General features: G+C 41.8%; 1 protein-coding gene across 1 annotated transcript; it reads left to right on the top strand.

The window, feature by feature from the left end:
* The first annotated feature begins 10 nt into the window (after positions 1 to 10).
* LOC105386124 (probable maleylacetoacetate isomerase 1) lies at positions 11 to 14,008 on the top strand. The gene is made up of 5 exons (XM_011556621.3): positions 11 to 219; positions 1,257 to 1,440; positions 12,631 to 12,749; positions 13,387 to 13,604; positions 13,837 to 14,008. Exons 1-5 carry the CDS (start codon positions 217 to 219, stop codon positions 13,952 to 13,954), a joined length of 642 nt encoding a protein of 213 aa, XP_011554923.3. The 5' UTR covers positions 11 to 216; the 3' UTR covers positions 13,955 to 14,008.
* The last annotated feature ends 951 nt before the right edge of the window (positions 14,009 to 14,959 follow it).

The following is a 14,959-nucleotide window of genomic DNA, read 5'->3' as shown; positions in this document are numbered from 1 at the left end:
GCTGTGTTGAAGACAAACAAAGGTAGGAATTCGTACCGAAACTAATATAAGTACATAATAATATAATACCTATGTTCAAGTATAATGTTGTGAACACTTCATTCGAGTGCGATGCCACGGCTGCGATAGTCTTTTGATTCTGCGATGTGCGTGTGAGTGAGACGAGCTCAATCCGACAACAGGCTCCCATCTGCCGGCAGAAAAACAACAAGAACCATGGTAAGTTGCTGAATTACCTACCATTAACTACTAATACTGTTATAACTTTTTTGTACCTATCTAATTATTTATTACCTACCTACCTTACTAACAAGAAAGAGGCCAATTTTGTTAAATTCTTGATTTAAAACATAACCTCTAAAAACGAATTAACAAAAAAACTTTATATTAAAAGAACCTGAAAGTACCTCCCTAACGGTACGAAAGCATGATATTATCTAGTTATCTGATCTTGTTATCTGAAGCTAATAAAATATGGTACTAATACCTAAAAGTAAAGTTGTTGTTGTTAACAATTTATTTCAGTGTCTGTAATCTAGACGAAATATGTAAGGCACATGTTAAGACTATCTCCATTGCTAGGTGTACACATTAGGCGTATGAGCCATACCTACTTAACTCTAGGCGTTATCGCCAAGGCGACATTCGAAGTCGGTTAATTTTTTTTAAATTCTGGGACCGGAGTCTGCGCCACCATTACTGCTGAAGTCCGATAACCGCGGCGCTGCACTCATAGTAAATATCAGATGAGTGTCAGATCGTTAAAAGAGTAGTTTAGTACTCGCTTTTGCCGTCAGACTTCAGCATAGAACATCGCAGACTCGAGTCTACCCTACTTCAGTGGTGCCGAGGATTCTAGGTAAGAGTCCACCTATCGGCATCGTACGTATAGGACCAAACGGATTTTCATATGTAAGTACTTAAATGTTTTCAGAAACGGCGTCGGTAATGGCGATGAATTGGACGCACTTGCGTGAATTTCTATACAAAGAATACTGAATGCGATGCGTTCGTTGGGTGTTGCGTACGAAGCCGAAAGGTGGACGCTTTCATTAAGAGTCTTTTCAGTGCGGCGCGGACCGTCCAGTCCGCACGCGGACAGCACCACGTCGCTCTGAACTTGCCGCACGGTTTCATACATTTTACTCTCCGACGCCGACGTTCGCGTTCATCCGCGTCGCACTGAACAGGCCCTAAAAATCCAATTTGACAGTCCGTTCCCCCGTCCCTTCACCCCCCTCTCCCTCCACCCGCAGGCGTCGCCAGCCGTCCTGCACGGGTTCTTCGCGTCGTCCTGCACGTGGCGGGTGCGCGCGGCGCTGGTGCTGAAGAGCATCCCGTACGAGGAGCGCCACGTGGACATCGTGCATCTCAAGACGCACCTCTCCGACCAGTACCAGGCGGTGCACCCCGCGCAGAAGGTGCCCGCGCTTGAGATCGGTAACACTATTTTGTTCTCTGAATAAACCTCTAGTATTGTGAGGTTACCACCACCGAACATGAGCAGCGTGGCTCACTTGTCAAATCTGACGTAACTTGTATGGATCTGACAGATGTTTGACAGGTGTGTCGGTCGTTGGTTGTACGGTAGCTGCACTTCGCTCTCTCGAACGGGACCGTTGTGCATAATATCCTCATAAGGTCAATAATCTGCATTGCTATATGGATAAATTTGGACCATTCTCCAAGCTGGTCCACTGTGATTTGGTTGATTCACGCGTCTAGATCTACATGTGCAGTATTCCTTACGATGTCTTTCACCTTCCAGCGTAAGGCAAGTTGGCACCGAAATAGCATTTTGTTTCTCGACAGTCATGCACCCATCATACAGTAAAGTAATTAAAATGAATTCTTGTTCTCGTTAATCGAGTAGATCGCGCAGCACTTAGTTCACAAAGTCTATTAATCACTCCGCCATACTTAGTCTGAAACTGTTAAAGACGCTGAAGTCGTAAAATATGCATTGCGCATAGTTAGATCAATTAGCTGACAACATCGCTCCAGTTGATGAAGCGACGGGTCTGCACAGGGCACTGCACTAGCATGGCAATATAGCACGCTTAATGAGAAGTTGCTATTTCTTACCAATTTCAGAGGTTTACTAAAACACTTAACCGTTTTACACGCACTCACGTGCAACAAAAAAGTTTCAGCTGTCATTAACGATCCATTTGTCACTGAAACTTTTTGCATTGCTCGTAAGTTCGTCACTCATAGGGTGCTTACATAGAGAATCGGGTTCCCTGTATCTACCTGTCCCGGTAACCTGATTTTTAAATCTGTCAGTGAGCGCTTTCGCATAATCAGGTTACCGGTACAGGTAGATACAGGGACCCCGATTCTCTATGTAAGCACCCTTATACATGAACAAAAAATGAACATACCTACATAACTTAAATTAGACATGGAGTGTTAGATATTGTTCTTGCAGCATGCTCATTTGCGTCCTCAAGACATGTACGGCGGCCGCTGTACGTGTATATATGTCGCAGGAATCTGGTTTAATCTCCTGTTTGATTGAACCGCTAGCCCGTTCATTGGATGACGCTATTCAGTTGTATGACTAAAGAACAACTCGTCAAGTGGTTGACTGTAACGTACAACGTCTTGACTGAACGTTATTCAGCGAAGTCGTTAAATGGGATATAGTATAGCAACTTTGTAATGTCTGGTTAGGATTAACATGACCAGACAAGAGTCAACAAAAAGATTATGTTACAAAGCTCTCATCTCACAAATTAACTAAACAATAACAATAAACGTACCTTGATATTGTTGTTCATAATTATCCAGTTTCAGCACATTTTTTTCTTTGATACTATCCGCCGGCGGTGTAATAATAGGTAAATCCATGTTGTCACACTATATTAACATAAATAACGCACTTTAAAGCTAATTTATTTGCAAAAAATAATAATACAAGTGCTTTTTGTGTCAGCTGTTCGCTGTTAGAAGCCATATTTGTTTTATTCACCACCTGACTGATTTTAAGTCCGCTAACTAGTTGGACGTTTTGTGACGCTTGTACAATCAACGTTCGGCCTAGTCATACAACTGAGTAGCGTCATCCAATGAACGGGCTAGCGGTTCAATCAAACAGGAGATTCAACCAGATGCCTGCGACATATATAGCAGTGGATCTGTCGCAGCCGATATCTTCATCTGCACAGGCCAGTTAACTAAAGCTGGCACGTTCACAGTACTCACGGATAGGTATGTGATTTCCCTATACGATCATACGCGACTGCCACTCATCTGTCACTAACGAATGAGACACCTCTCTTTCGTCATTGGACACCACACAAGCGGGGCCAGCTTTCAATAACTTGGCTATACACAGAGCTACGGTTAGGTTCAATAATCGCTGACGGGCGCGATTCTACACAATATGCACACAATAGCCCCCTCTGGCCTCGAGGGCCCTCGCCGCGTCCAACACCTTACTTATCCCACTTCGTACGAAAACGACGACAACCCTCCACTTTTAACGAAAAAATCCGAGAATTGAACTGCTGTAATTGGATTTTGTATTAATACTTAGGTAATAATAAATAGACGCATTTTTCCTGAAATAAAAATGACATATTATGTATCTAGCCTATCTGAAACCTAGTTAAACCTAGTTAAACATTGTGAGATTTGGCGTTTCGACTTTCTCCGTGTTCGGCATCATAAGGGTCACAGTGACAGTTAAATAAAGTCCATTTTTCTCTCCACCTTTAATTTGCAAGGTGCGGGTGCCTATACATATAAATAGAGTGAGTCGCCCGCGCGCCTCAGTTGTAATATCACCATGCAGAAATGACTAGGTTTCAGATAGGCTAGATACATAATATGTCATTTTTATTTCAGGAAAAATGCGTCTATTATGTAGTCTGAGCCTATCTGAAACCTAGTTAAACATTGTGAGATGTGTTTATTATCGCATGGTGGAGAGAAAACCAACTGTGACCCATAAGCTACTGATGAGTATATCAGTAGATAAATATTTGAATCTTTAAATTTATAATGCATAGATTTCTAGGTAATAGATATACTAAAAAGAAAGGTATAACTATACATAAGACTTAAGTACTTCCTTATTATTCCTGACTTGTCAGAAAGTTATGGAAGGTATGTACCTATACATATAGGTAGGTAATTATACATATGGATACACACAGTGCCTCTTCGAAAGCAATACTTATAAGTAATTATTGATCAAAATCTTGTTATTGTCAAGGCAATATTTTTAACATACACTAGCCGAATGGATGGAACCAGTGAAATACTTTGCAACAATATTTAAAAGCTGTAAAATGTAGAATATCGATCCAGGCCGCTGGGGCTCAGGTCAGCACATGCTGACTAGGGTATGTAATTCTGGACTGACCTCAGAAATGCAGCAGCCGACCCTGGAGCCTCGGGGACCTGCTCAGTCAGCCCTGTACGACGACACGGCCTGCAACACCTGGCGCGGCATCTAGTCCTTGGAACGAGGAGTGGTGCTTGAAGGGAAGATAATTTTACTAAATATCTCAGCCTCATCAGCTACTGGAAAAGATTAGATGAAGGCTGTGACACTGGCGGATAACTAAGTATTCAGTTTTTCAAAACATGATGCAGGTAACTATATTCATATTCTAGATTGACAAGTAACACACAGTCTAATTTTGTATTCTAACTAACTCGGCGGTTAACGAGTTCCTGTGCAGTCCTACTAGGAAGGAAAGTTATTTTATAAGCCTTTGCACCGATTTTGTGGGCTACTATCATTCTGTATCATCATGTGTGAATATTATGAGCTCTGGCAGCATTCCTTGGTAGATGACATCAATTAATAAAGATTGATTAACACAACAATAACAATTATAATAGTTGATAAATGAAACCCGGCTAACATGTCTTAACTGGGTAAGTAAATGATCAGTCATGCCACCAGGATAAGTAAAATGTTCAGTACTTCATATGAAAAACATTAACAAGGTCACCTTTAGGTATGTTCGTCAACACTAAGGGCAGGTCTCGGCCAAAACCTTAAGGCTTCGCCTTGTTGCAACTTCAAAGGTACGTAGGTAGATACCTACTTACATTGTTGTAGGTTCGATTTTGAAACCATTAAGTCAACCTAGATAAAACAAAATAAAATAGCTCGATTAAATAAAGATGGTACGTAAAGATGTTAGTTGTACCTGATCAGACCTGATGCAACGACAGCCAACATAGACTCTCTAATCTGTTTAAGCAACAATCATGGTGGCGGGAACATGGACAGTTGGACGAACCACCTCGAGCCTGACTTATCAATCAGAACTGACAGTTCGCCAACAGCAGATAGCTTGCGGCTATCTATAGGTAAACTTAGGTAGTTAGCTATACCCAAGAAAAAGTCCTTGGACATCGATATGACAGTGACACTCTTTAAAACAAAAAAGGCTTGTGGTTGTTGTCCAGCTAAGGAAGGTTACCTACTTCAGCGACCTGGTATTGCATTCTGAAAGAACTGCGAAGAGTTAATATTATGACTAATAATTATTACTTATTTAGAAAGTTTTCCGCAAACTCTAATAAATCAAGCAGCTACCACGTCACCGCTGCCCGGTTATAACTCTGTACTAGCTTAGTAGATATATATACCAGTTCTAGCCTTCAGCTAGAGGCCAGAGAGCTCCTAAATGAGATGCGAGTACGAGCATGACACAAGTAATTTTTTACTTGGTAACTAGTTACGTAACTAACTGAAAGATCCATAAAACAGTTGAGGATTACTCAAAATGGAATTGTGAAAACGGCACGTCTGCATCTTAACCAGTCAGTCTAATTAAGTAGTTTCAGCAGATACAGTGTTGAAAAATAGTTATGAAACGTTTGCGCCAGAATCGAATTAAAAATACATTTTCATTAGAGAAGCCGTTTAGGCATGAATAGGTACTTTCACACTTTGGATTGTGCTTCAAATGATGACCTTCGAAATTCATAGAAATTTAATGACGACTGCCATTGTTTATTATCTAGCCCCGTACATTGAGTAGGGCTACGGCTACACGTGATGTGATACACAGTACACAGTAGGTATATGCATGTTCCCAGAATAGTGGAAGTTATAATTTTACCAAAAGGTAGTCGTCTCGTGCAAGAGCACCGTTACTCGATTTATTCGATACACAACTAGTAGACAGCTGCTGCGTAGGAGGTTCACGCATTTTTCAACAAAGAGCTCGGATACACACTCACAATCCACTGGGACATATGGAAGACAGCTAATATGGTTCCACTCAGAAACCGCGATGACACTCCGATCATGATCACCCGACAGTAGGATCATAATAAATTCGGTAACTTGTGAAGCGGTATGGTATAGCAACAGCGACTTTCACGAAATCAGGAATTAGCTCAGTGCTTTTAGGTTGAACACTCGCCGGTGGGATTCACTTTGCTCACAGCCGAGAAAAGAAAAGACTCAAAGCTGGAATCTGCCCATGTGTCATGACACTTAAGATAGTGTCTGGGGGATCACTTTATATGACGAAAAACAAACATTCAGCGCACTGCGGCGCGAGCCGCTCTATCTGTTTGTATGTATTAAACGTGCCGATTGCACGACAGCTCTCGTTCGTTCGTTTCTCATCAGTATAGAGTAACGCTCCTGTACTTACCGTGCGTCACCATTTCCATGAGCAGTCCAATGATCTTTAGGCAGTTTAGAACAAAAGCTGCATTAGACAGTTTCTTCGGCAGAGACATCGAAATAAAAAATTGATTGCACAACTATCCCCAGGAGCAGTCTACAGGTCACTTTGGGCAGTTCAGAAGAAAGCTGCTTTAATAGAATACCCTACCTCAGCGGAGGCATCAAATTGAAGTGCTATAACACTTTTAGAAGCGGTGCACGTTACCCGATTTGTCGTCATCCATGCCGATGCGGCTACGGCGACTGCAGGTGGTTACTCAGGCTTCGTTGGTGTGCCCTCGTATGGCTAACATGACCAACCTTGGCAGTAAACGTTCGTCTGCATATGCCAAAATCACTGATGAATATCGCACGTTACTCGATACCTTCTAAATAAGTCACTCATAATGATGGCTGATGATGATGATGACCGTGCTAGCAATAGTGCAGGCGGTTCCGCTGAGCATAAAATCTCTTCCCAGACAGGGGGCGTTTGGATCTGGCAACCAGAACAGGAGTGCCAGGTGTGCGCAGCGATGCAGGTGGGACAACACAGCCGCCAGGGCAGGAGTGCATGGCTGGGTCTATGCAGCGATGCAGGTAGCACAAACCGGTGGCCAGGGCCAGGACCGGGTGTACGCTGCGATGCAGGTGGCACAAAACGGTGGCAGGGGCCAGGACCGGGTGTACAGCCGCCAGGGCAGGAGTGCATGGCTGGGTCTATGCAGCGATGCAGGTACCACAAACCGGTGGCCAGGGCCAGGACCGGGTGTACGCTGCGATGCAGGTGGCACGAGACGGCGGCCAGCGCAGGAGCGCAGGGCCGGGTGTACGCTGCGATGCAGGTGCCACGAGACGGCGGCCAGCGCAGGAGCACAGGGCCGGGTGCAGGTTACACGAAACTTCTATTTCACCGAATCGGCCTGCCTACCCTCAGCGGGTAGGTACCGGCGGATCACGTTACTCGCCGCACATGCCACAATGTCCCAACATACTGAAACTCGGAGCCACGTGCTTCCTGTAAAAAATCCTATGACGGTCCTGGAAAGCTCCTGTTTGTAAAGCCTTACATAAGCTATAATCAAGTGCATTATTGTAATAGCAAAGTTTTTATCAACTGTTTTCTAAAAATATTAGAAATTGAGGGTAGAAAAATATATTTTTATTATTTTTTCCTGTATAAAATTAACATATGCTTTACTTAAAGCGGTCATTAATGTAAGTATCTAGCTCAAGCGCCACTAGTAGGACCGGAATATGTGATCAATCATCACCACGACTATTGAATCGGTCCCTACTGCGTGGGATAAAAACCCCAAGCGCCGGAGCATTATGACCAGTGGCTGAGCTTTTAAAAGCAGTAAATAATAGCATTTTACTCACGGCTTATCCGCTCAAACCTTCGTTGCGAAATCCTCAGCAATGGCTGCGTGCGCAGCAGCCGGCAGGCCCCGCGCCGCCTGGTCCGCACCACGCTACAGCTCCCGGCAGCGAGGACTCCGCAAATTCAATATTATATTTTTCCCCGTCGGAGCGAAGCCGACGAGAACCGTGGCTACATTGAGCCATTTTGCCGAAGTGTTCACTTCAAAAATCAAAAACCAACTGAGGCGCGCGGGCGACTCACTCTATTTATATGTATAGGCACCCGCACCTTGCAAATTAAAGGTGGAGAGAAAAATGGACTTTATTTAACTGTCACTGTGACCCTTATGATGCCGAACACGGAGAAAGTCGAAACGCCAAATCTCACAATGTTTAACTAGGTTTAACTAGGTTTCAGATAGGCTCAGACTACATAATAGTAGTTTATTTAATCACTGACAATGTTCCTAGTCCTACCCATTCAAAAGTAATGCTAATTCCCGGTCATTGTAGAAAATTTAAATTACTTTAATAACTATCTTGGCTAGGTAATTTTACATAAGTAATATAACGAACGTGTTTAAAATTCATTATTAACAAAATACAAATACTTACAAAATTTGCCGTAAGTTATTGAGCACATCATTCATCATGTTGTTTCCGAAGTAAAAGTTTCATGCACGCGAGTGTATTGATGCGTGCCCTAATTTTCTTTTCAGGGAAACGCGTGGTTAAAAGGTAGCTATATAAATATAACCAATATAGATACTCTTCATATATCCAGTTAACTTTCAGCAACTTCACAAAACTTCACCAAGGCACACCTCCTTTCAACCATATTGAAAAGTGGGAGGCATAATAATATTGTATTCGTAGAAACTTTACCTTTCATGTGATTTATTGACACTAGGCAGGGATTGAGGCCGTTTCTGAAACAATCGAAATTGAAAGCTAAAATTACAGATTTGTCTGCAGAACTAGAATTGGGCTTCAAGTATTTTCTATTCTATTCTATTCTCTGTTGGGGTGTCAGAACCTGCACCTGGCTCTCTCGTATGGAACCTTTGTGCATATCCCCAAGGTCTAAACTGCCTTCCTAAGCTTGGACTATTTCCCACCACGCTGGTCCACTGCGGGTTGGTGGGTTCACATATCTAGATGTGCTAAGTTTAGATATGCAGGTTTCCTCACGATGTTTTCCTTCACCGTAAGAGCGATGGTATACATGGTACTTAAATTCAAAGAACTCATTGGTACATGTCAGCGCCGGGATTCGAACCCGCATCTCTTGCGTGAGAAGCGGGTGCTTACCCGACTGAGCTACCACCGCTCTGCCCGACTGAGCTACCACCGCTCTTGTATAACCTAGTATAACCTAGACACTTTTGTAATTTCTACTACACCTACTCGTAGTTTGCATAGGTAATGTAAGCTTTAGCTTACACTACACTGTACATTATACTCTACTCTACACTCTAGTGTAGGTGTATCTTACTGGCACATTGATCTTATCAAATAATCCGTTAATCCTTTTTAACATAGCAGCTTAATTTATAGGACTATATCGTATCTAAATTCAATATTAACATTAACATATTAATCAACTCTACAGTAAGTACAGATATTCAGAATATGTCTACATTATTCTCAGTGACTTGTTACACAAATGAGACGACACTATTTTAAACAAATTCCTATTTAGCATGTTAATTTAACACTTCGCATTGCGAATTTCTACCAATTTAGTTGGAATTACGCCGTCAATTTAAATGTTTGTTCTGTGTATGACAGTGAAATATAAGTAAGCACGTTAGCGTACATTCACATACATACTCCCACTCACCTACCTAACTAATACGGTTTATCTCGTCGCGTCGCGTATCCCATTAATACAAATTAGATTCTATTGTGGCCCAGTACCACACAGTCAGTGCCCCCCTAGTAAATTCGCAAAATTTAGGTACTTGCGTAGATATAGCCTTCTATGACTAAAGAAGGATTTTTTTCAGTGTATAATACCATAGAATAACAAGTACAGTTATGTAGTACTCCTTATTCTATGATAATACGTCCCATCGATACACGGGTTCCGCTCATCTGGCATAATCTTTATTGACCAAAACTCATTTCGCATAACTCGTATGGTCTAAACTTTTTTGGCCCAACCATCACTTTGCCAAGACTTATGTGGCATAAGGCTCGTTTCGTCTAAAACTCTTTAGGCACAATCTTTAAACACCTAAGTTTCGTTTGCTCAAATTTATGTTCGTCTATACCTATGTATAATCTTGTTTCTCCTAATGTTATCTTAATAAATAATATATTAAGTATGTAGTAAATGTACAAATTGTGGTATTTTTCTCCTACATCCCGAAAATCACGATATTGTATGATCAAAAAAAAAAAGTTAACGACCAATATAATTATTACAAACCCCATGAGATCGAAACCTAAAAATAGGTGCGACGACGAGCAAAGCGAGGAGGAGCGTGTTAGGTGCACATGTTCATCAAAACCAAAGCGGAGCGCAGCGAAGCGGAGCGGAGCGTTTTCCAAACAGCGGAAACAATACAAGGCACCAGTTTGCGCTATGTAGGGAGACGCTCCGTCAAAGTTAAAGCCAAACGAATATTATTACTTTGTATAAACCTATGCCATAGCATTATTAGGCTATTCAAGATTTGGCCATACCATTATTAGGCTAAACAATGTTATGCGAAATAACTTTTTACTAAACGAGATTTATGCCATACGATTTTCGGCGTAACGAGACTTTGACCAAACGTTACTATGCAATACGAGATTAGGCAAAAAAATCTTATGCCAAAAAAGGTAGAACCCCCATCGATAGACAGTTACAGGACCAAGTCATTGTTTATCACATTTGAGTTAACCTTAACGTTCTTTATAGCTGTTGCAACTCTAGCAGTTCTAAAATAGTACTCCCTTTAAAAGCTCTACTGAAGAAAGTATTTCAAGATAAGGATCTATGTCCAGACACTTCGGTTTAAACTACTTCGTTTTATATTCGTTGTAGCCTTCCAACTTTTATTACCAACCTAACATTTTATAAGCATCTACATAGGTATACAATGTTTACTTAGTTTACTTACAGTGCATGCATATTATAAAGGCTAGCTGTACTTACACTTCTTCTTGTGAATATTACCTGGGTCAATGACACACTTTTAATAAGTAGATATCTACCACTTAAGAAGAAAGACTGTTGGAAGAATTGATAGCTATTTGGGTCATTGAATCTTTTTATTCGATACAATTAATGCGATGACCAGTGTACGATTGGGACGTTGCAAACGATCAATTCTAGCAACAGTACCTAAATAATAATATAAGCAATAGGCAAGTAGTTTTGAACCCCCGATGGAAATAGAAGGGTATTATAACGTACCTGTGTGTATCTGTTCTGATAATGATTGATTGATGATGATTTAAAAAAAATATATGACCCATAAAAATATGAACCCAAAACAAAAAGGAGGGTTAAAATAATTGAATTAATATGTACTTATCATAGAGTTCAAACAGATGGGGCAATAAGATACGGCTTAACAAAGCGTTTTATGCACTCGATAACGATAGAATACTTATTCAAATGAAGTTAATCGGCTCTCTTCCTAGATACCCTGTTGTAGATACAGGGTGTCTTGTGAATAGTGGACCCACTGACAGGGTCTGACTGAGTCACCCCCTTTCCGTTGGTCCACTATTTACGGGGCATTCTGTATAATATCTAAAAAAAAAAAAAAAAAAAAAAAACACGCACTCACGCCTTGTACTAATGTACTCCCTTGCGGGGTAGGCAGAGGTACATTGCTGCACCCACTTTTCGCCAGAGTGTTATGTTAGTCCCAATGTAATAGGGGGCGGGCCTATTGCCATTTTTCGGGCACATCCAAGACCCGAGAACAAATATCTGAGTTTAAACAAATATCTGTCCCAGCCGGGAATCGAACCCGGGACCATCGGCTCAGTAGTCAGGTCACTAACCACTACGCCATTCGGTCGTCTGTATAATATCTATGGCAAACAAACTGTTTCCCGCGAGCTTCGCATCGCTATAAAAAGTATCCTACGTGTTAGTGTGGTGTTAGTCTGTTTGGCAAACGTCACATAAAAAATATGTGCTGTATCTAGAAGTTTTATAATACGCGTTTTGCAAATTTTCTGCAACATACACACCCCAGTCCGCGGATAGTTGAGCCGACGCACTCGGGACGCTGATCAAAGTGTACCGTCACCCTGAAATACTACAACACTATTAATAACCACTAAAACCTGCTCAATAAAGTTTAGTTTTCAACAAGAAAATAGTTTCCACATACGGCCGTTTCAGAGAAAACGAGCGCGATAAACTCACTCAACCCGTCGACCGCGAGGAGGCTGCGGAGCTATGTGTCGTTAATCTGTAGCAAAATAAAGTTGGACTGCAATAAACGGACGTTGACAAATAACCAGCCGCTAACGAACGAATGTCGGCTTGCTGAACCGGCGCTAATCGCAGTTAACCTTCCACTGACATTTTGGAGCGTTCGTTCGCTCGTTTATAGTCGGACGTTCTTCCTAGTTTTACACATACTTAATTCTATTCTGTGCAGATGGCACGACGTTGGTGGAGTCGATGGCGATCCTGCAGTACCTGGAGGACACCCGCCCGCGCCCCGCGCTCGCCCCCGCCGCCCCCCTACCCCGCGCCCGCATGAGGGAGATCGTCGAGGTAATATCCTAATTACCTTCACAACCCTTTTAAACCACAAATCTCATTATCTCGCAGAACAAAAGGAATCATTTATAATCTGAAAACATTTCCCAATCTGACATGTGAATATGGTTTCCACACTCTGTAATATCCTTACGTGTCGCTTGTTTGCTTTTACTATTTTGGAGCTTAATTGCTTTAGTTAACGTTCCAACTTTTACGGACCGGCTGTCGCTAAGTATTGGTACCTACAACGTCATTCCGTTCCTGAATGGAAGGCAATTCGTGTCGCCACCAGCGCGGCGAGGGCCCTCGTGCGGTTTATTGCACCTCGTCGCGGAATAGCCGATATCAAACCACTAATTACACACGCGGCTCCAGCCGACATGTCCCCATCGATCGCGACTACACTCTTCAAGTGATGTTTCGTAATGAAAGAGCTGGAATCCATTTCCATTTCGTGAATGACGCTCGACTCCAGCGCTTCAGCGGTTCAATTACATTACAAGACAAGAGATTTGTGTTCCAATAATTTGAATAACTTCGAATGCTAATACGGATCAAGTCCTTTGAATTGCCCCGTTCATTGCAAGTTGGTCTGGTAGTTCCACTATTAGCATAACCAATTAACAATAATCTTGAATACCTTACTCAGACAATAGTGTCGGGGATCCAGCCGCTGCAGAACGTGGGGGTGCGTGGCCTGCTGGGGTCGGACGAGGAGTACTCGGCCTTCAGTCGGGGCGCGGCGCGGCGCGGGTTGCAGACCCTGGAGGCACTTCTGGCCAGGTCCGCGGGGCAGTACTGCGTGGGCGACCAGCTCTCCATGGCCGATTTGTGCTTCGTGCCGCAGCTGTTCAACGCTGTCGGCAGGTGAGGTCATGAGATGTTGTTTATATTTATGTAGTTTTAAAGATGCGTGAAAAGAGCCTCCTCGTGACGGATCAACGAGTGATTGGTTAGCCCTTTCCTCACGGTGATAAATCCTAGTTCAGTTTTTGTGTTTGTCACCACAGTTTATTACCTCTAGATTGCTAATGTCTTGGATGTTTTAACGATATGTTTGTTTTGATTTTACGCCCAATTTGAAAATTATTTCTTGCAGACTGAAACTGGACATCAGTGACCTTCCGACCATCTCCAAGCTCTACGCGAAGTTGTCTAAAGAGGAGATCTTCATGAAGACTCATCCCAGGACAGTCAAACATCTTTCCGAAACATAAATATTACACTTAGCTAATAGTAACTCTTCCGATATTAAACATTTATTTAGTGTTTTCAATGTCTTTTAATTACCTACCTAGATAATAAATGCAACTTCTTAAATGAAAACCTTACCTGGATAAATATAATTAATTATAAAATACTGATCAGACCTCCCTTTCAGTATCAGACAAATTTCAAATTCTTTATAAGAAGAATTTCATCATCATCATCATCTCGTAATCGTCTGCTGCTGGACACAGCTAGACTCCCTATCGTGAACTTATTTTGAAATCGATTTTCGGATTCAAATTGTATTGAATTTGAGACTAATCAGGTACTTCGTAAATGTTATTTCGTTTTGACTTCGCTATATGGCCTATCCCAAGGAGCGCCACAATAATAACATTTTCGCTCATAGACCTTGGCATAATAAGGGCGTCTGCTAGTGCAATTGGGAGTCATAGCAATGAACGATTTCTACGAATCGCTACGATGAATCTATACCTACATATAGCTTATTGCTATAAATTAATATTAGAGCTGTTATGCATATTTAGGTCACAGATGTGAAATCATTCTTAGGACTACGACTATAATAGCTAAGTACAAACAACACGAACGGGACTTCCTTTTCAAAAATAAAGAAATGGTAAATTTGAGTAACATTGTATAATTATCTACTTGCATCATTAACAGTTCCTTATCCCCTTCAGGTGGCATGACAAAATGCACCATGAAACTATATTTCATTATTCTTTTCATTGCTCTACTGCGGTACCTATAAAATTTTATATTTTATAGCGTGACATCATCAAAAATTGGGAAAAACTTCGTAACTCCAACCAGCAGTTAACGTCGCAGGCAGGACTAACTTAATAAAATCCTAACTGTATTGACAGAAAAACGTCGTTCGTCGTGTGTCTAGTTTTCATAATTAGACCTATTTTAGTCTAGATTATACATAAGATACACAATTCAGAACTAGGCATAGAGCAGACCAGTACTTAGTGGATGCTGCTACG

The sequence above is a fragment of the Plutella xylostella genome, chromosome 15 (genome assembly GCF_932276165.1).
Source record: "Plutella xylostella chromosome 15, ilPluXylo3.1, whole genome shotgun sequence".
Classification (NCBI taxonomy): Eukaryota; Metazoa; Arthropoda; class Insecta; order Lepidoptera; family Plutellidae; genus Plutella; species Plutella xylostella.
This window is presented reverse-complemented; position numbering and strand designations above follow the sequence as displayed.

Coding starts and splice junctions, on each gene's coding strand:
- LOC105386124 (XM_011556621.3), top strand. Junction 12,750..13,386: donor GCATGAGGGAGATCGTCGAG/GTAATATCCTAA, acceptor TACCTTACTCAG/ACAATAGTGTCGGGGATCCA. Junction 13,605..13,836: donor CTGTTCAACGCTGTCGGCAG/GTGAGGTCATGA, acceptor TATTTCTTGCAG/ACTGAAACTGGACATCAGTG.